The sequence below is a fragment of the Pteropus vampyrus genome, unplaced genomic scaffold (assembly GCF_000151845.1).
Source record: "Pteropus vampyrus isolate Shadow unplaced genomic scaffold, Pvam_2.0 Scaffold242, whole genome shotgun sequence".
Classification (NCBI taxonomy): domain Eukaryota; kingdom Metazoa; phylum Chordata; class Mammalia; order Chiroptera; family Pteropodidae; genus Pteropus; species Pteropus vampyrus.
Window position 1 is genome coordinate 1,004,980 of NW_011889023.1, and position 16,988 is coordinate 1,021,967.

General features: G+C 40.4%; 1 protein-coding gene across 1 annotated transcript in view; it reads right to left on the reverse strand.

Annotated features, from left to right (window-relative positions):
- Positions 1-12,729, reverse strand: part of MINDY4B (MINDY family member 4B) — a 30,544-nt gene extending 17,815 nt beyond the window's left edge. The window contains exons 1-7 of the mRNA XM_023519983.1: positions 12,617-12,729; positions 12,357-12,384; positions 10,546-10,713; positions 4,236-4,355; positions 3,404-3,495; positions 1,071-1,236; positions 453-518 (exon numbers count right to left, since the gene is read on the reverse strand). Of these exons, the coding sequence (XP_023375751.1) occupies positions 453-518; positions 1,071-1,236; positions 3,404-3,495; positions 4,236-4,355; positions 10,546-10,713; positions 12,357-12,384; positions 12,617-12,729 (753 nt within the window). The remainder of the gene's footprint in view (positions 1-452; positions 519-1,070; positions 1,237-3,403; positions 3,496-4,235; positions 4,356-10,545; positions 10,714-12,356; positions 12,385-12,616) is intronic.
- Positions 12,730-16,988: the final 4,259 nt, after the last annotated feature.

The following is a 16,988-nucleotide window of genomic DNA, read 5'->3' on the forward strand; positions in this document are numbered from 1 at the left end:
AACTGATAGAAGAGGTGAAACAGGGTCACCTTTTTCAGAGAAGAAGTCATTTCCTTAGCATCAGTTTGAATGGTCATTTTAGCAATTTAGACTAGGACCTTAGTTGTCTTACCATTTTTGCGTTTTATTCATTAGATGAAGCGAGACTTCTTTAACATTTTCTCTTCCCACGAAAGAAATCTTGGTATATGGCCTCTGTAGTATTATTCTCTGGGTTTGATTAGCCAGAAAGAAAAGTGGCGTTTGTGAGTGGCCTGTATGTGAACTGTGTCTTTCTAGGTTGTAGGGAGGGAGAGGTGGGCTTCTCTTTTTCTCATTCTTCTCTTTCTTAGCCCTCAAAAATGACCTGGTTTTCTTAACAAGCATCATTAGAAATACACTTTATAAAAGAAAGAAGATTCCTGTAAGATCAGTGCGACATAAAGGAATTATCTCAACATTTATACACTTACACATTGTAAATGATCATAGATGAATTTCTCAGTGGCGTCTTTCTTTGAAAACTCAAACAGCTGGAGCTATAAATCAGGAGTAGAAGATAAAAATAAAAAAGAAAATGAAAGTTACATCTATAAGATGTCGAATCACTGTTGTTATCTCAAGGGATTTTTTTTGTTTCATTGCAAAATCGCATTGCTAAAAACTGACATATCTTACACAAGGCCATGTAAAACATACATGGTAAAATCGAGTGGCCACCAGTCTCACTTTTATGTCCTTCAGTTTTAAATCAATATGATATCTTAAGCAGTAAAACCATAAACAAATTTTTTTCCTACTAGGTAGAATTTAGCTATGTTTAAGACAGTGAATACAGTTTAAGATGACTTCAGGTATGGAATATTCTTGATCATGGTGAATTTTAGGAGACATTTGTGGCAGGGTTTCCCATTTTGGCTGCCTGGATTACTTGCAACCCTGGATTCTTGCCTCTTTGAAAGGTGACTTTGGCCACATCAGACACTTCCAGAAGCATCTATGGGGCTCCATATACATTTGCATGGTGAGTCTAGGACTCAATGAGGCCTCTTCAGCCCTATAACTGGTAAAATGGGCAGGAGTGCACTCACCCGCTCAGTGAAACTGTCCCCAGAGTAGTCAGGAGTCGAGGTGATGTAAGTGTCCTCAGTGACAAGACAGATGGTGGCCTTCTGAGCTTCTCCTGCAGCCCACAGGATGCCAGCAAGCGCTGCAGCCAGAGCTCGGTCCTGCTCCTGCTTGCTTATTGCACATAAACTCCAAAGCAGGAGGTGGGGTAGGAAAACACTGAAATGAACTGTAACCTAGCTGAGTGCTGGGGCCTCTGCTTTTATGAATCCTTCTGAATACAGGGTGGCTCTATTTGATTCCTTCATCACCCTACACCATGAGAATGTCATGGAAGGCCTTGTCCTCTCTGCTTTCACTGGAACTGGCATCCTCACAGCTGTGTATTATTTCTCTTGGTGATCTCAGTTAATCCTACCATATCTTACCACTCCCGTGAGTCCCACCAGTGTCCTCTCTCCAGAGCTCCAAAAGGGATTGATCCAAGCTCTTTAACCCAATAACAGTTTTATCTCTCAGGTTTGTTTTGCAAACCCTCTGCACAGATAGACCAGTCCTCTAGACATATTTTCCACATTGCACCTCCGTGCCTTTTCTCACACACTTGTCTGTCTTTAATGCGCATGTCACATCTGTCTTCTAGCCTGATAAAATCCTATGCATCATTGGAGGCCTACTTCAGGTTGCCCTTACTAACCCGTAGCTTATACTCACCTGGCACTTGTTGTGCCCAGCATTGTTGTGATCATTTCACACATATCACCTCATTTAACCCTCACAACAATCTGTGAGGTAGCTACTATTATGACTCTCATTTAAAGGTGAGGAAAGTCAGACAGAGAGTTGAGTAATTTGCCCTTGCCCATTCATCTTTAAAGTGATAGAGCAGTGACTTAGATGCAGGCAGTCTGGCTCTTGACTCCCTACTCTTAACCACTGTACTCCACTGAGTAATAACTCCAGTCTGTCAAACCGCCCAGGAAGTGAGAACCAATCTTTATGTTGTAGAACTTTACTATGACTGTTTTCTCAATATTTAGCATCGACAATTGTTGTCCTGATGAAGAAACACATGATAGAGTTTTATTAATGAACTCAGCAATGATTTACAAAATTCATTTAGTTCTGTGGCAGTACAGAAATTAGTAACAAGGAGCCTCATACTCCAAAACCCTAGTACGAGGCAGATGAGAGTAAGTCAAAGTACTACGAGAGTACAGAAGGAGAGAGAACTTGTGACTGTGAAGGTTTGGAAAGCCTTCGTGGAGCAGGTCTATAACAGCAGTTGCCATTACCATGTATTTCATATTTGCCATGTGCCAGGGACAGTGCAAAATGCTCTACATTTGTGTAGCAAATATCCTATGTGTTTTGTCTGGATTCCCTGGATTCCCCTTTATTACGCTGGTGGGCATGTCTCGCAGCTGCTGCTACTGCCTCCTACTTTTCAACTTTCTCTGAAGAACTACCAGGCCCAGAAGTGACTAACAGTTATGTGCCTTCCTGAAAAATGGCCCACAGTCCCTGCATAACCAGGGTGGGAGCTACCAAGGCCCCGCTTCTTTATCTGAAGTTGGGGCAATGACATCCCAGAGCTCCCCGGGATCAGGCTGAGGCTAGACTTTACCAAAAACACATTCTTCCTTAGCTTCTCCTTCCCTATCCTGCTCCCCTCACTCCCTCACAGTTTTCTCCTGGGGGCATTCCTTTCATAGACCTCTTGCGTAGAGAATTCCCATCTCTGGCTCTGCTTCTGAGGAAACTGGCAATTCATGATCTTAGAATATATGATATACTTAATTCCACTTTGGGGTGATAACTTATCCTGACTGAGAGCAGATAGCTGCCTTTTACTTCTATTTCCTCTAATATCAAGCATAGAGCTTTGCACATGATAGGGGTTTGTTAACTCCTAAGAATAAAGTAATTCAAACTGATTTTTTAAGTAGGCAAATACCAAACACTGTACTTTATTAGCCTTGTTAAATTGGAGGATTGATCCTTCATTTTTCATCACCCTTTTGTTCCTCCCTGGAATTGCTAGGTTGAGGCTTCCCATCAAATATTGTCAAGAAAGCCCACCTGAGACCCAGTGCGTCATTTTACCTGACGGGGTGGTCTGCAGTAGAGCATAAAAACTGTCAACATTATTCTGCAACTGAACTTTTAGAATGTCTCCAGGAGAGCCCTCTCCAGTCACGGAATCCAGCCCCCTGAGAGAACCAGGCCCATTTCTGTCTTATGAGCAAGTCCCCTTCCTGAGGGGACCCGGGGGACTTTCTGTTGTGATTATTTAGCTTGTAAACATGCTCATGAAATGAGTAGCTCTTTCAAGGACTTCTCACTGCCTTCTTACCTGTGGAAGTTACAATCTTTTCCCTTCCGTGTAAACAGCAAGTATTTGATTATGGACCCCTGTACAGCCATCTGAATGCCTTGGGCACCTCCCTGAAAAGGGGACAATAAACAGTGAGGGACGAGAAGCCTGGGAGCAGGGCTTTACAATGGCGATAGAACTTCTCAGGGTTAACAGTACAAAAGAGAACTCCTGCAAATAGATGTCATTATCTATTTTTCTCTGCAATCTTTTCCCTACTGGTACACAGCATCCCCTAGGCTTAGCAAGGGACACCGTCCTACACAGGTGTCATCTCTCCCTGTGGCCCTGGCTGGGCTAGAACCTTCAATGACCAGCATCCTTGTAAAGCCCCATAGACTGGCACCTGGGAATGCACGTCCTCCTCCACCCTGCCTGCGCTGTGCCCCTGCTTCACAGCAAGCTTTTAGATTTATAGGAGGTAAGGAACTAGATGGCTAGCTTTTGAAATTCTGTGTGACTGGTGATTAATGACATGAATTACTGAGGTTTTAAACAAGTCAGAAAGAAATTCCTAGATCTCCTCTTGCCTCTAAATCCCCAGGGATATTTAGGACTTGGAGAGAAGAGCCTGGAAAACTAGAATTTAGAAGTTGGAGGGGAAGAGAAAAAGGCGTTTGAGTCTTTGTTACAACTCAGACAGTATGTTATAATCTTAAATAGTCTGTTAGCATTTAAAGTTAAATTTTAAAATATCAATATGTTTCTACAAGTACTTACAATGAAAACATGCATGCGCATAGATGGGGATGGAAGGAAACAAAGATAGGGAATACGGGATAGGATTTAAAAAATTTCCTCTTGCTCTTACCTTTCCCACTTCCAAAGTAAAAGCCGGGTCAGACGGAGGGCCGCGGAACTGGAAGCAGGCCCTTTGCCAGTCACAGCTGAAGGCGTGGGCTGTACTGCCGAAGAGGCTCTGCCGCAGCTTCTGAGAAGGGGAGAGGGGTAGATGGTTCACACAGAGGTCATTCTTTCTAGACACATTCCTCATCCAGTGACCTTAGGTTAGGCAGTGAAATCACGGAGGTAGACCGTTCCTTTTCTATATTCCGGTTTATGTGTTACTCTATTTCACTATTTTAACTGTAAAAGATTCACATCAGGTTCACTTAGTACATTTTATCCCAAAGGCTCAGTGTTGTCAACCCTACACCTTGTTGTCCCTATCCGATTTTTGTCCCTTGTGTCTGTCTCGTTGCTAGCCATCTCTCCTTTACCCCCTGTAGTTCACGACAGGCTGCAGCTCTGTCCTTGTGCCTTTGTCCCTACATGACTTGCTCCAGAAAATTGGAATAGACAGGACTTTGTGTTTCTAGCCTGAGGACAATGGTGATCTAAATGATATTAAAAGAGCATTCTCTGTTCTCTTGCCCCAGAATTTTTAAGGTTTTCCTGGATATTCTATAGCATGTTTAGATTGGAGACAGTCTTTTAGAGCATTCCAGAAAAGTGGGAACAAGCTTTTAAAAACCAAACACATAAAAAAAGGGAATCCGCTCATAATCAGAGATATACTAATTATTTATCATATGCTAGGTCCTGTGTGGGACATAGATATGTAAGAAGTCTTTATAAAACTCCATAACTATGTACAAGACAGATACGTGAAGTTCCGTAAGTCAAGTACAAAGTACCAGGAGAGAACAGAAGAAGGAGAGAGAACTTCTGGCTGAAGGACTCAGGAAGGCTTCATGGAAGAGGTGGCATTTGAACTAGGCTGGCTGGCATCTAGCATTTATTGGTAATTTTCTATGTACCAGGCACTGGGCTAAGTGCTTTATGTTCATTATGTTAATTATTTGAGGTAGGTACCATTATTCTCTTCCTTTTACAGAGAGGTATTTGCCTAAGATCACCCAGCCAGTAGACACATAGCTGGGATTTGTGCTCATTCTAACACTGCTGCTCTGCCTCCCCAGCTTTAATCCTGTGTGTGCCATCTTATGGCTAACATCACTTTGTGTGCATATCATTGAAGTGATATTTTTCATTAGCTTGGGCCACTCTTTTATAACTTATAATACATTTATTTAAAAAGGACTGTTCATAGCACCTCTTTAAATGGGAATCAAAATCACTTGCCACGCATGACGAAAAAAGTAATGGAAGTAAAATGACGTTATTGAATTATGGCTAGAAACTGTTGCTGGTAAAATTCTAACTGAGCCCATACACTTTTTAATTAAGAAAGTGTTAAAGGGGCGTGAACGCATGCTGCCCCTTACCGAGTCTTCCTCCCTGGCCTGCCAGAGTGGAGAAGGCGCTAACTTTGCCAGGAGGGAACTCAGGTTATTTAATATGTTACTTAACGATCTGTCCCTAAAAGCACCCTATGCTCTAGCAGAGGCACACATCCCACTCTCTGGGACAGACCACAGAGAGCTTATTGCCTATAATGGAGGGGAGGTCAGTCATAGAGAAAGATCTACAAACACACAGACACAGTATTTAGGGTGTCTAGGGATGGGGAGCAGTTCACTGCGAGTGGATCACTGTGCGTGCGTGCGTGTGTGTGTGTGTGTGTGTGTGTGTTCCAGGGCCATGAAGCAGGAAGTAAGTGGGTCTGAGATAGGACAGTACCTAGGAACTGATCCTAATATTTGGAGCCAGCAGAAAATTGTAGACAGAAGGGACATGGAGTCCAATTGGCCCAGAGCTGTGGTGCCTCTTCCTAGCTGTGAATGGAGCAGGCCCTAGTGTTTCTGAAAACAGATGCAGGAGAAGCATGCATCTGGAATGGTCTTCCCCTTAATGGACCAGGGTCTGGTCCATGGCTGGAGTTTATTTCCTGGCCATCTCTACTCCTCACCCCTCTTAAAAAAGAAGATTGTCTCTACGGAAAATAGAGGAAAGTGCATTTCAGTTTGAGCAAGGACCCAGAATTTCACCTGAAGAAAAATGACCTGTCCAGTGTTTCAGGGCAATGGCAAGTCAAGGAGAGGGAGTAGACATGCAGAGAAGCTGCTTGGAAGACACAGACCTGGTGTGCATCATAGCCAAAGAGGGCCACCAACCCAGGACATCCTTAGCAGAGGACTAAAAATGACAAAAAGTGTTTCTTTGACATCAAGGCTTCACAGCACAGAAGAAAGACTGACCTGCCCTGACTCCAGTGTCAAGAGGCCCCAGTTATGCTCTTTATGACCACATGACTTGGTCAGACTGTCCAACCTCTCTAAGACTTTATTTGCTTAACTCAATATAGGGAGAACCCCTGCTCCATCTACATCATGGTTATCCTTGAAAGAGAAGAAGTATGAAAAAGGGCTTTGGGATCCAAAAGGGCTGAGTAAATGTAGAGTATTATTACCTTTGTGAAAACACAACCTATCTACACTGGAACATCTTGTGCTGTGGGGTGAAAGTCCTAATACAGGTTGGAAAAGACCAGAGACTGGCAGGAATAAGAGAAGAGAAGCCATGTATATAAATGTGAGAAATTAAGACTGTGAGACTAAAATGGTTTAGCATACAAATTCAATTAGAAAAATTCTGCAAGCCAAATATCTCATCTCCTGTTTCTGTTGTTGTCTGCCACCTCCAACTTAGGGAGTGTCACTGCCCAGATGCGCTTGGGGGTGGCCTAGAACAGAGGGGCTGAAGCCTCTCAAGTCAGACGCCACTGACCAGCGTGACAACAAAAAGATGACTCATCTTACCTATGTCACATTTACTTTCACATCAAATATAATTTATGACAAGATTAATTTGACACATATTCAATGATATTCATATGTTGTGTTTCCTGGTAACTAGATACAAAGGTAAATGGTCCTAATACATGACTACAATGATCATTATTATTTAATACAATCCAGCACGATTTATAGTTTTTGTCTTTTCACTTTGTTAGCTGTCCAGTATTGTAATGAATACCTCTTTTCTGGTTGCTGCGATGATGATAATGATGATGATCATTAACACACACACACACACACACACACACACACACACACACGAAGACAGAGGTAATGGATCCTTCTTCCCAACAGGTTTAATTTCCTTACTCTGACTGCTCTGTCTCTTGTCCTTGGGCGTAGAATTTCCCCGTGACTACCTGGCCCCATCCAGTCTTCTTCTATTCCACCCCCACCACTCAACTTGAAATAGAATAATTCCCTTGTAAGCTTTTCCCCTAAATTTTTTCTTGCCTTAAAAATTGCTAGACTATCATAGAATCAGAGATTTTAGAATTAGTGAGTCCTAAGAAGACATTTCTTTCCTAACCTATCAAATGGAGTGGTAGGCTCTTGGCTTGATCATGTTCACCATGGATTCGTCAGCCTCTGGAGTAGTTCCTGGTACAGAGTAGCTTACAATAAGTATTTTTTTAATTAAAAAAAAAATCTAATTCAGTCCTTGTCCACAATCTCAGCCCGAGTTAGCAGCCTTAACTAGAGTTTATCACATCACACACACTTGAAGAAATTAGATTGAGTGCGGGGGTGGGTGGGGGGCAAGGAAGAAGGTTCTAGTATTGGAAATAAGGCAACAAAAAGGTGAGAAACAGGAGAGCCGGGGAAAGCAAGGGTACGTAGTGTGCTTCCCCACCCGCTACTTATTCAGAAGATTCCCAGCAAAAAGTATGTGCAAATGCCAGAAAACCCCATGCATCCCTACTTCAAACAGAAGGAGGAAAGAACAGCAGTATAACAACAAAATGCATTCATAAGTGAGTATTAGGATTCAATAGCTCTGATAATTTACCAGGCAGCGGCTACACTGCTGAAACATCAGCTAGAATCAGTCGAGCTTCTAAAAGCTACCTCCCGGAACACAACACATGGATTCAAATTCTCCCAAGGCTCATCATCTTGAAATCCCAGGATGAGTTTAATTAATGCTACTGCTATTTAAAGTACTGCTATTGTCTGGCTCACGTAAGGGGAGGAAGTCCAAATTCTTTCTTTTTTTTTTTTTTTTAAGAAAAATTAATTACCTCTACTGCCAGTACTTCCTAATACTCCCAATTCTGTTTCGGGCTACAGTGGTCTGGTCCTTTTGTCTCCCAGCCTTTTCCAAAGGGAGATAATTACTTTGGAAAAGTCACTGGGGAGGTCTCCAGTTGCATCACATTTGTATTTGTAGAAAAGTGAGAGAATTCAGATCCAGGCTCTCCTGCCTCCACAATATAAAGAGAGACTAGAAGACTTTGGAAATATCTGTGAATGCCTTTTTCTATTTCTAAAATTTGTATGTGTGCTTTTAAAAATAGATTGTATATTCACATGGTTCAAATTCCAGTGAGTACAAAAGGTAGCAGAGGAAAGACTCCCTCCCACTCATGGCTCTTTTCCCCCAATTTCCCGCACAGTTACATGTTACGAAGTCGTCTGGAATTTCAGTATGCGTATACAGGCAAATACCAATACAGAATCACAGTGTTCTCTCTTTTTCACTCAAAAGGTAGCCTATTTCCAGATATGTATAAGTTTTAAGATGACATTCTTTGTAGACATTTACTTCAGAGACCAATTATACATTTTTTATTTGAGATTTTTCATTAAAAACATTATCTTGCCCAGTAAAATATAAATAGTTGCTCTAACTTTGGTCCTCAAGCACAGAGTAGCAGTATAACCACTGAGGCCAGAGACTCTAACAGGATGGCACATCACCTGTCTTTATTTAACAAAAAGAGAGCGATTCACTAGGTACCTAAGACACAAGTTAAGGCACCAACCAGGAGCTGTGGCCAATGAGCAAAGTGCAACATCTTATGAAAGCCCTGCTGTCCTATCTTCCTGTGACATGTGGCATTTTAGGCAAAAGAAGGAAGACTGAATGAGGCAGAAAGATTGTGATCATGAGAAAGAGCAAATGGGCCTTCAAGTACATTTGTATTGCCCATGTGACAGTGGAGGGTTGCTCAGTGAGACCTATGAGGATATGTGTGATAAAAAAGAATGTGGGGGGCTGTAGTCCTATATCTGTTCTGTCTGCGGAGCTTAAAGAAAGGCTATACTGAGGGTAGGAAATACTGTGGTCAGGGCCAGCTCAGCCTCTGTGCCTCAAAAAGCAGATGGAAACTGTGTGGTTTCCCTAGAGGGGTGTACCAGCACCCCCTAGTCCCCTCAGCAGGGACGAGGAGCTGAAAGTACATGGGAAGCCTGACTGCAGGGCAAGTGTTGTTGGTCTTTGCGCAGATGACCATGCTGGTCCCAGGTGGTTTCTGCAGGCATGCCCAGGTATAGGGCAACATGTCCTCAAGAAGAAAGTACTTCTTCCTCCTCTTATTCTTAAGGACCTAGGGAGAAGCCTCTGTCTGAGGCTATAGAATGTAGTGTGAAAGTTAGGGGAATGAAGTGAATGTGGTGACTGTATTGGAGGGCAGTGCAATTGGAGGGCTCTCTCATCATAGCTGGTACTGTTTACCTGGCTAAGCTTCCTGGTTCCCATTCATGCCTCTTTGACCATGATGCTGGTCCTTTGGACGTCTGCCATGGCCTTGCCTCCAGCCTTGGCCTGTCTGATCTATTGAGATGCTGCTAATTTTGTCTCTGGGCTGGGTCTCTGCCTTAGCTCCTCACCTCCACCCAGGTCAAGTTTTGAATTGAGCAAATGGTCCCTGGGACCAGAAGCTTTCAGATCTACTTGGATCTTCAAATGTTGGGTTCTTTTTCAAATTTGCATTTTAGTTGGCAGCCCCAGAAAACCTTTCTTCTCTGAAATCAGCTCCTTGCCCTAGGACTGGGTCTGGCACAGTCTCCCACTCCCCTCCACATGCTCACACAGGGACAGGGGCCTGTCGCACCCATCTACATTTCTTTTTCTACATATTTTACACATTTGCAGCACTCACCCTCTGACCTATCCTACCCTATGTAGTGAATTATTTGAATAATAATTCAATAATCCCTCACTCCCTCCAATTTAACTATCAAATTGAGGAAGCGAATAAAGAGAGACTCTCAGAGTTTGAGAGGAAAAGACTATAACGTTACGGGTGTCCTTGAAAAATGCCATAAATAAATCATTTAAATTGTATTCTCCTTTTACCAATAACAACCATCTTATCTTCAATAATACTCTCACATGACAGCAGATAAGATTCTCCAGCCTTGTTGTTTGGGGAAGATTATGTTTCATTTCATGTTTAATTGACAAGCTATACTTACCGTGGCCATTGCTAGGGAGATAGGAAAGCCGCCTAATTTTGAAGAGATGATAGATGGATTGGGAATAGAACAAAGGCTACTTGATGGCAAATGTCCTTGTCCTTTGGGCTGAGGTATTCCTGTTCCATCTGCACTTTCATCAGCAGATATACGGTTGCCTTCATGATACTGTGTAAAATGCCACCACCGAAAAACAAAGCAAACAGAGAGCTGTGATGAACTTTCCCACCTTTTTTCCTCTCTGAAAATTTTTTTTCAGAAAATGTTTAAATAAATATGTCTAAAATTGTGATAAATAGCAAGAGGCAGAATAAAGATAAATAAAGAGGCAGAAAAACCTCAGCGTCTGTGTCAAAGAGGTTTCTCACAAGTTTTATGTGACTTGAAGAGGTTAAATGTAACTATGGAAACATAATTAATGCTATCAAAACCTTGACTTGAAATTATGCTTAGAGAAGAATGTAAATGTCACTGTCTCTTGTTTCGAGAAGACAGTATTTCATAAACAATGAATGAATCTTTCCAGTCTAGATGAGGTATTTTTCATTATATCGTTAACTAGCCAATAAATGAAGTCAGCTTACCTCCTTTTAATTCTCTCAAATTCCTGTTCCCAAATAATTGAGTATAATATTTTTTAAAAAATCCACATATCCCCACCTTTGAGGAAAAAAATCTGTTTACTTTTCATGACTGCTTTTATGGCATTTAAATATGTTAGCATCAACTCTTCTTTCAATTTACTTAAACTTCTATACTAATGTCATGAAACAAATCTACCCTATTGGTAGCTGAAACATGAAGGAAACTGCCATCTTAGTTCTTCTGGATTCCTAGAGGCAAAGATGCTTTCTTATCTCAGAAACACAGCATCCAAGTCACAGACTACTGATGGGATAAGGTGCATTTTGTACATCAAAGTGAGAAGCTTTACATTTGTGGCAGTGGTTTTACCCCGCCTTTGTAAGGCATAACTTGACATTTATTTATTTATTTCCTTTCAAAGATTGTTTTATCATTTGAGTATTCTATTCCCCCAAATGGTAGCTATCTCCATATAATACTTCCAGGACTAAAATAGAAGCATTATCTCCCTGATTCTAATTTAGACTGTGGTTAAGAGAGTTTTAGCACAAATGAAGGTTTTTGATTACAGGTTACTTGGGGCAAGATGCTTTAATGTTTTGGTTAAAATAGTAATAATTCGATTGTTTGATTCTATCATATACGGCTGAAAATCACCTTAATATTTTGTGCTGTGTTTGCTCAGTGATTGAATTAGTTCCTGAAATGCAAAATCTATTACCTTTTAACCTTTCAGGTGACATGAGATACAAACATCTTTCATTTTATATTGAATAACAGATTTTAAAATACTTTTTTTAACACCAGAATTTAGTCATCTTTCCCTTATTTGAAAAATAGTGAAAGAAAATGATTTCTCAGAAGCTGAATAAAGATAAGTATTTTCAAAACTGCTTCGGGGACACTGAAGCACTTGGCTGTCAAAGTGTAGCATTACTTCACAAGTGTAAGAACTCTAAATTTTAATATCATTTTTTTCTAAAATAATAACCATATGGTATTCTTAATGATGAAAAGTAGCTCTTAAAAGTAGGAAGAAATTTTTATAAAAAAAGAAAGCACAAGAAAATGTTTTCAACAGGCTTTCTAGTTTTCTGTTTTCACACGTTAAATGCTGGGTGCCTGAGTGACATTATATGCATAAAATAAACACAGATGATGCTGTTAATGTGGTTGTTCGAAGTAGCAACTAGAGGAAGCACATTGACTTTGAGAAGAGTAATTACCTGAGGAGTTGTATTATTAATTCCCAACCTACAAATGAAAGAGAAAACAGAAAATTACTCACTCTCTTCAATTCTCATACTCTCAAACCGCCTCAATCTCAACCTTACTGGGGACGCTTCTCTCAGCAAATAGTTACACCTGAAGCATTTTAAATGTGAATCTATAATGGTGACTTCTCATGTAGCAAGCATAAAGCTGATTACTTAAACACCTAAAATCCCTGTGGTTCTAGAGAAATTAGAAAACAAGAACATCTTACCTGTGATAACTAAAGATTTCTCTCCATTTGTCAAGAAATAAAATTTTCCTAGTTATCTCCTCCAAATCCAGCTCGTTAGAGCTTTGTTTCTGGTCTGAGAACTCCATAGCCATTTAGACAATGTAAGAATTTGGAAGAAGGAAGTTGTTAAGATGGGAGAGAGAGGTCTGGCAGCAGAGAAGTGTAGTGACTATCACAGATGGCCAGATGATGAGTGCCACTCCTACTTTTGACCAGCAAGGAGATCTGCCACACAGTTGCTGCTCTGGGCTCTCAGTAAACCCCTGCTATCAGATCATGATTAAATTTTCATTAGAGGTGGAATAGTTTGTGCATTTTTGTTCACTATGTAGATGCCATGAATATTTAATCCAAGACACAGATTTATAAACAAAAGGATTGCAATTACTTATCTGTATCAAAGCAACTGAGACAATTTAATTGATGAGAGACATGCTGATGGAATGTGATAGTATTTTATGCTATAGTGCCTCCAGTGTTCGTGAACAGAAATACATAGCCGCAGTGGGTAAAAGCCATCCTATTGATATTGGGAAAATCTATACCAACTACTGATGGGTAATACGCAGACCAAGAAAGAAACTGGCCAACAGATATTTGATATAGATTTTAGTACACAGAAATTGTGCACACAGTTTGAAAAAGGACTGGCTTGATTTGTCTAAGGGAGGAATTTAAAAGTATGTCTCTTCTTGTTGGCTGAATGAATTATACTTATAACAACTGGCATAATAAAGAATATTGATGGTTGTGATGGTTAATTTTATGTGTCAACTTGCTAGGCTATGGTACCCAATTTTTTGTTAAACACCAATCCAGATGTTGCTGTGAAGGTATTATTTAGATGTGATTAACATTTAAATAGATTTTGAATAAATTGTATTGTACTTTGTAATGTGGATGAGCTTCATCCAGTCAGTTGAAGGCATTAAGGGAGAAGACCAAGGTCCCTGGAAGGAAGAAAGAAGCCTGCCTCCCAATGGCCTTCAGACTCCAGCTGCAGCAGTGACTCTTCCCTGGCTCTCTAGCCTGCCAGGCTGCCCCATATATTTCAGATTTGCCAGCTCCATGATCATGTGAGCCAATCCTTTCAATTCCTTAAAATAAATCAATCTGTCTTAGAGAGAGAGAGTTCTCTGTCTCTCTAGAGAACCCTGAATGATACAATGGTGTTTGTCAAAAACAAATTTGTTACCAATAAAAGCGTCCTTGTCTCTTCTCTCTTGGTTGAATACTAAAATTGAACCTCTTCAGCAGGAGGTCATTTTCTCTATCAACAGTTCTGATTACAAGTTTTGTAAAATCCTGGATACACTAAAAGGTCAAGGCAAAGAGGCTATTTGGATTTACTATGGCCAGAGTGGTCAGGGTGGAAGGGACCTGTTATATATAACATTGCAAAAGACCTTGAAATACAGCAAGTCGCTACATAAACCAGAGGTAGATTTAGGTATCCACAATTTTGCTTGGGTTTCCAGTTTCTTAAACTAATTTTTGATGGTTGTTTAACCATTTCCTATTCACATAAACTTCGATCAGATTTAGTATTTTTGTTCTAAACATAAAATATATTAAAAAATCCTTTCTTATTTCCTTCCTCTAACCATAAACCCTCCTTAAAAAAGAATCTTTATTGTTTTCCTCTTTATAATTTTATGGTTTTAATGGTGGTATTAGTATTTAATATTAATTGGGCACCCCCAGTATGAAAGAATTTCCTATTTAGAAAGGCATATTAAAAATAAATTCTGGATCTGCCATTTAAATTATTTAAAAACCCAAACCAAGAAAAGGGAGTAGCTAAGAAAACTATTTTTGTTAAGAATTATTATTAAATATATGAATTTTGGGCTATGTCTGTGTCCTAATTTACAGAGAATTTTATAAAAGTAGAAGAAATCCCAATGATTGAACAGCTTACCCAATAAACCATTCTGTTGGGTTCAGCGAGTATATTTTGAGTACTTCCTGTGTGCTGGGCAGCTGGAGATGCCAAGGTGAATAAGATGTGGTTCCTGCTCTTCTAGTAGAGGAAACAGACACACGTGGAAGGGAAAATGCTATAACAGTGGCTCAGGGGGCTGTGGGAACACGAGAGATAGGCAGAGAGCAGGGTGGTAAAGAGCATGGCTTCTGGGTCCAAACTGCTTAGTCTGAATCATGGTTTCACCTCTTCCTAGCTCTTTGGCCCTGGACAGGTCATTTAACCCCTCTGTGCCTCAGTTTATTCATCTGTGAAATGGGGATAATTTCATATCTTTACTATATTGAGATGTCTATGAAAATGGTATATCACTCCACTTATTTAGACCTCGTTTATCTTTCTATCGTTTAATTCCCAGAGGTGGAATGCTTGAATCAAACGATGTGGTCATTTAAAGACTTTTGCTACATATTGCCAAATTTCATCACTGTTCTTGAGCATCCCTTGCCCAGCCCCTCTTATTCCTTTTATTTCCTAGTTGGAATTCATGGTCCTATTCTTTTCAATAAAGAAACTACCGTCTTTACTTCCCTACCTTTCTCTCTCTTTTCAGTTAGATGTTGATAATTGTTCTACAGATGGAAAGGGCTTATCTCTGGAATACACCAAGAGTTAAGAATGTGATTCTCCCACATCCAGAGGAAACCACCACTTTCTTGGGTATTTTGTCCAAAGACATAGAGCAAGAGGTTTGGCTGTAAGAAGTGGGGTGGAAAGAGAAGATGAGACTGGGGGGTCCTGGGCCAGATCTGGAGGAACAGGGAAGGGGAGGGGTACAGAAATATGTAGAATCTGGGATTTCCCTCTTCAATATTTTTAATGCCCTTGCCCCCACCCCATGATATATGAACTCACCTAAAACTCCTGTCCCAAGACTGCCTCTGATACATCAAAGGATTGGTGTTGAATATGGGGACTCAGGCAGCAATGAGCCTTCAGCAGCAAAAGGAAAGAGCAAGTACAAACCAGGGGCTGTTGGGGAGGAGAGTTTTGCAGCCACAGGTGGAGGGGGAAATTGTGGAAATCATTCACATATAAAGGAAATGGACTATGTAAGTGCAGAAATCTATGCCTGCATCCATTTGCTTTCTTTGTCGAAAATTTTGAAAAATAATACCAATGATTTCGTGCAAAAAGCTAGTATTTATTTCAAACCTGGCAATTAATATGTAAAAATTTAATGTTATTAACACTTGCTATAGTTTCCCAGAAAGTCATAATTGATTTTTATAATCATTTATTCAATTTAGTCTAATAGGCAAATATGAAAACCTTGGGCTTATAAGCATTTTGACTAGTTTGCAAAATTATTCCCAACCTTTCTTCTTGCTGCTTTCCTATGAAGCTTCATAAACAGAAATCTGGAAGGAGAATTTTAGAGCCTTTGATTTTTTTTAAACGAAATCTTGTTAGTGTTTAATTAACCTTACCCCTGGAAAGCTCTTCCTTAGGATTAAGTTGAATCCTTTATGCTTTAATTATCATTCATTTTCTTTAGTTCTACTTTCAGTAGAAATGGAAATTTCCTGATTATATTCCTTCCTAAAAGAATCCTGCCATTCCACTGGAAACTAGAAGATGGCTGATATATTCTTCTTTTGCTTTTTTGGTGGTGTGGTGTGGGGGAAAAAGAGGGTGTCAGGCCCAGAGTTGAATCCCAGAGCCTTCCAGGGACCGTGACCATGACCATAACTGTGACCATGCAACCTTGGAGAAGTTACTTAGTCTCTCCAAGCTTCATTTTTCATATCACTTTTGACTTCCCTCATAGCATCATAATGAAAATAATTTATGTGAAATTTCTAACCTATAACCAATATTTTCTTGCCTCTTCTATGTTAAAATTTCTCCTTTAAAAGTTTTATTTTTTTCTGCCTTTTTATATTTTAGAGGTAGCAGCCTTGGCCAGGGATAGAGCTAGAACTCAAAAGTCCTAAAGTGAGAATACTGGTCCTGACTCAATTCCCCAGTCACTGGCCATGTGGCCTTTGGTTGGTCATTTAGTCACTGGTATGACTCCAAGTCCTCAGCTGAAAGGCCTAAACACCAGTGTGGTATAATGGGAAAAAATATATTGGTCTTTGTCTCTGGTTCCTGGCATAGAACTAAAATTTTTGGAATTTCCTGAGTGATAAGGGTGATAGGACTGTCTTTTGTCCAAACGAGACTTGTCTGGGACCCTTGATGGCTTCAGAATGAGGACTGGTCACCAGAAAGACCAAGCCTTGATGAGAGGCCTGGAACTTTCATCCCCAGCTCCCAACTTCCAGGGAGGGAAGCTGGGCTAGAGATTGAGGTGATCACCTATGGCCAATGGCTTAATCAATCATATCTAGTAATGAAACCAACATAAAAATCCTAAATAGT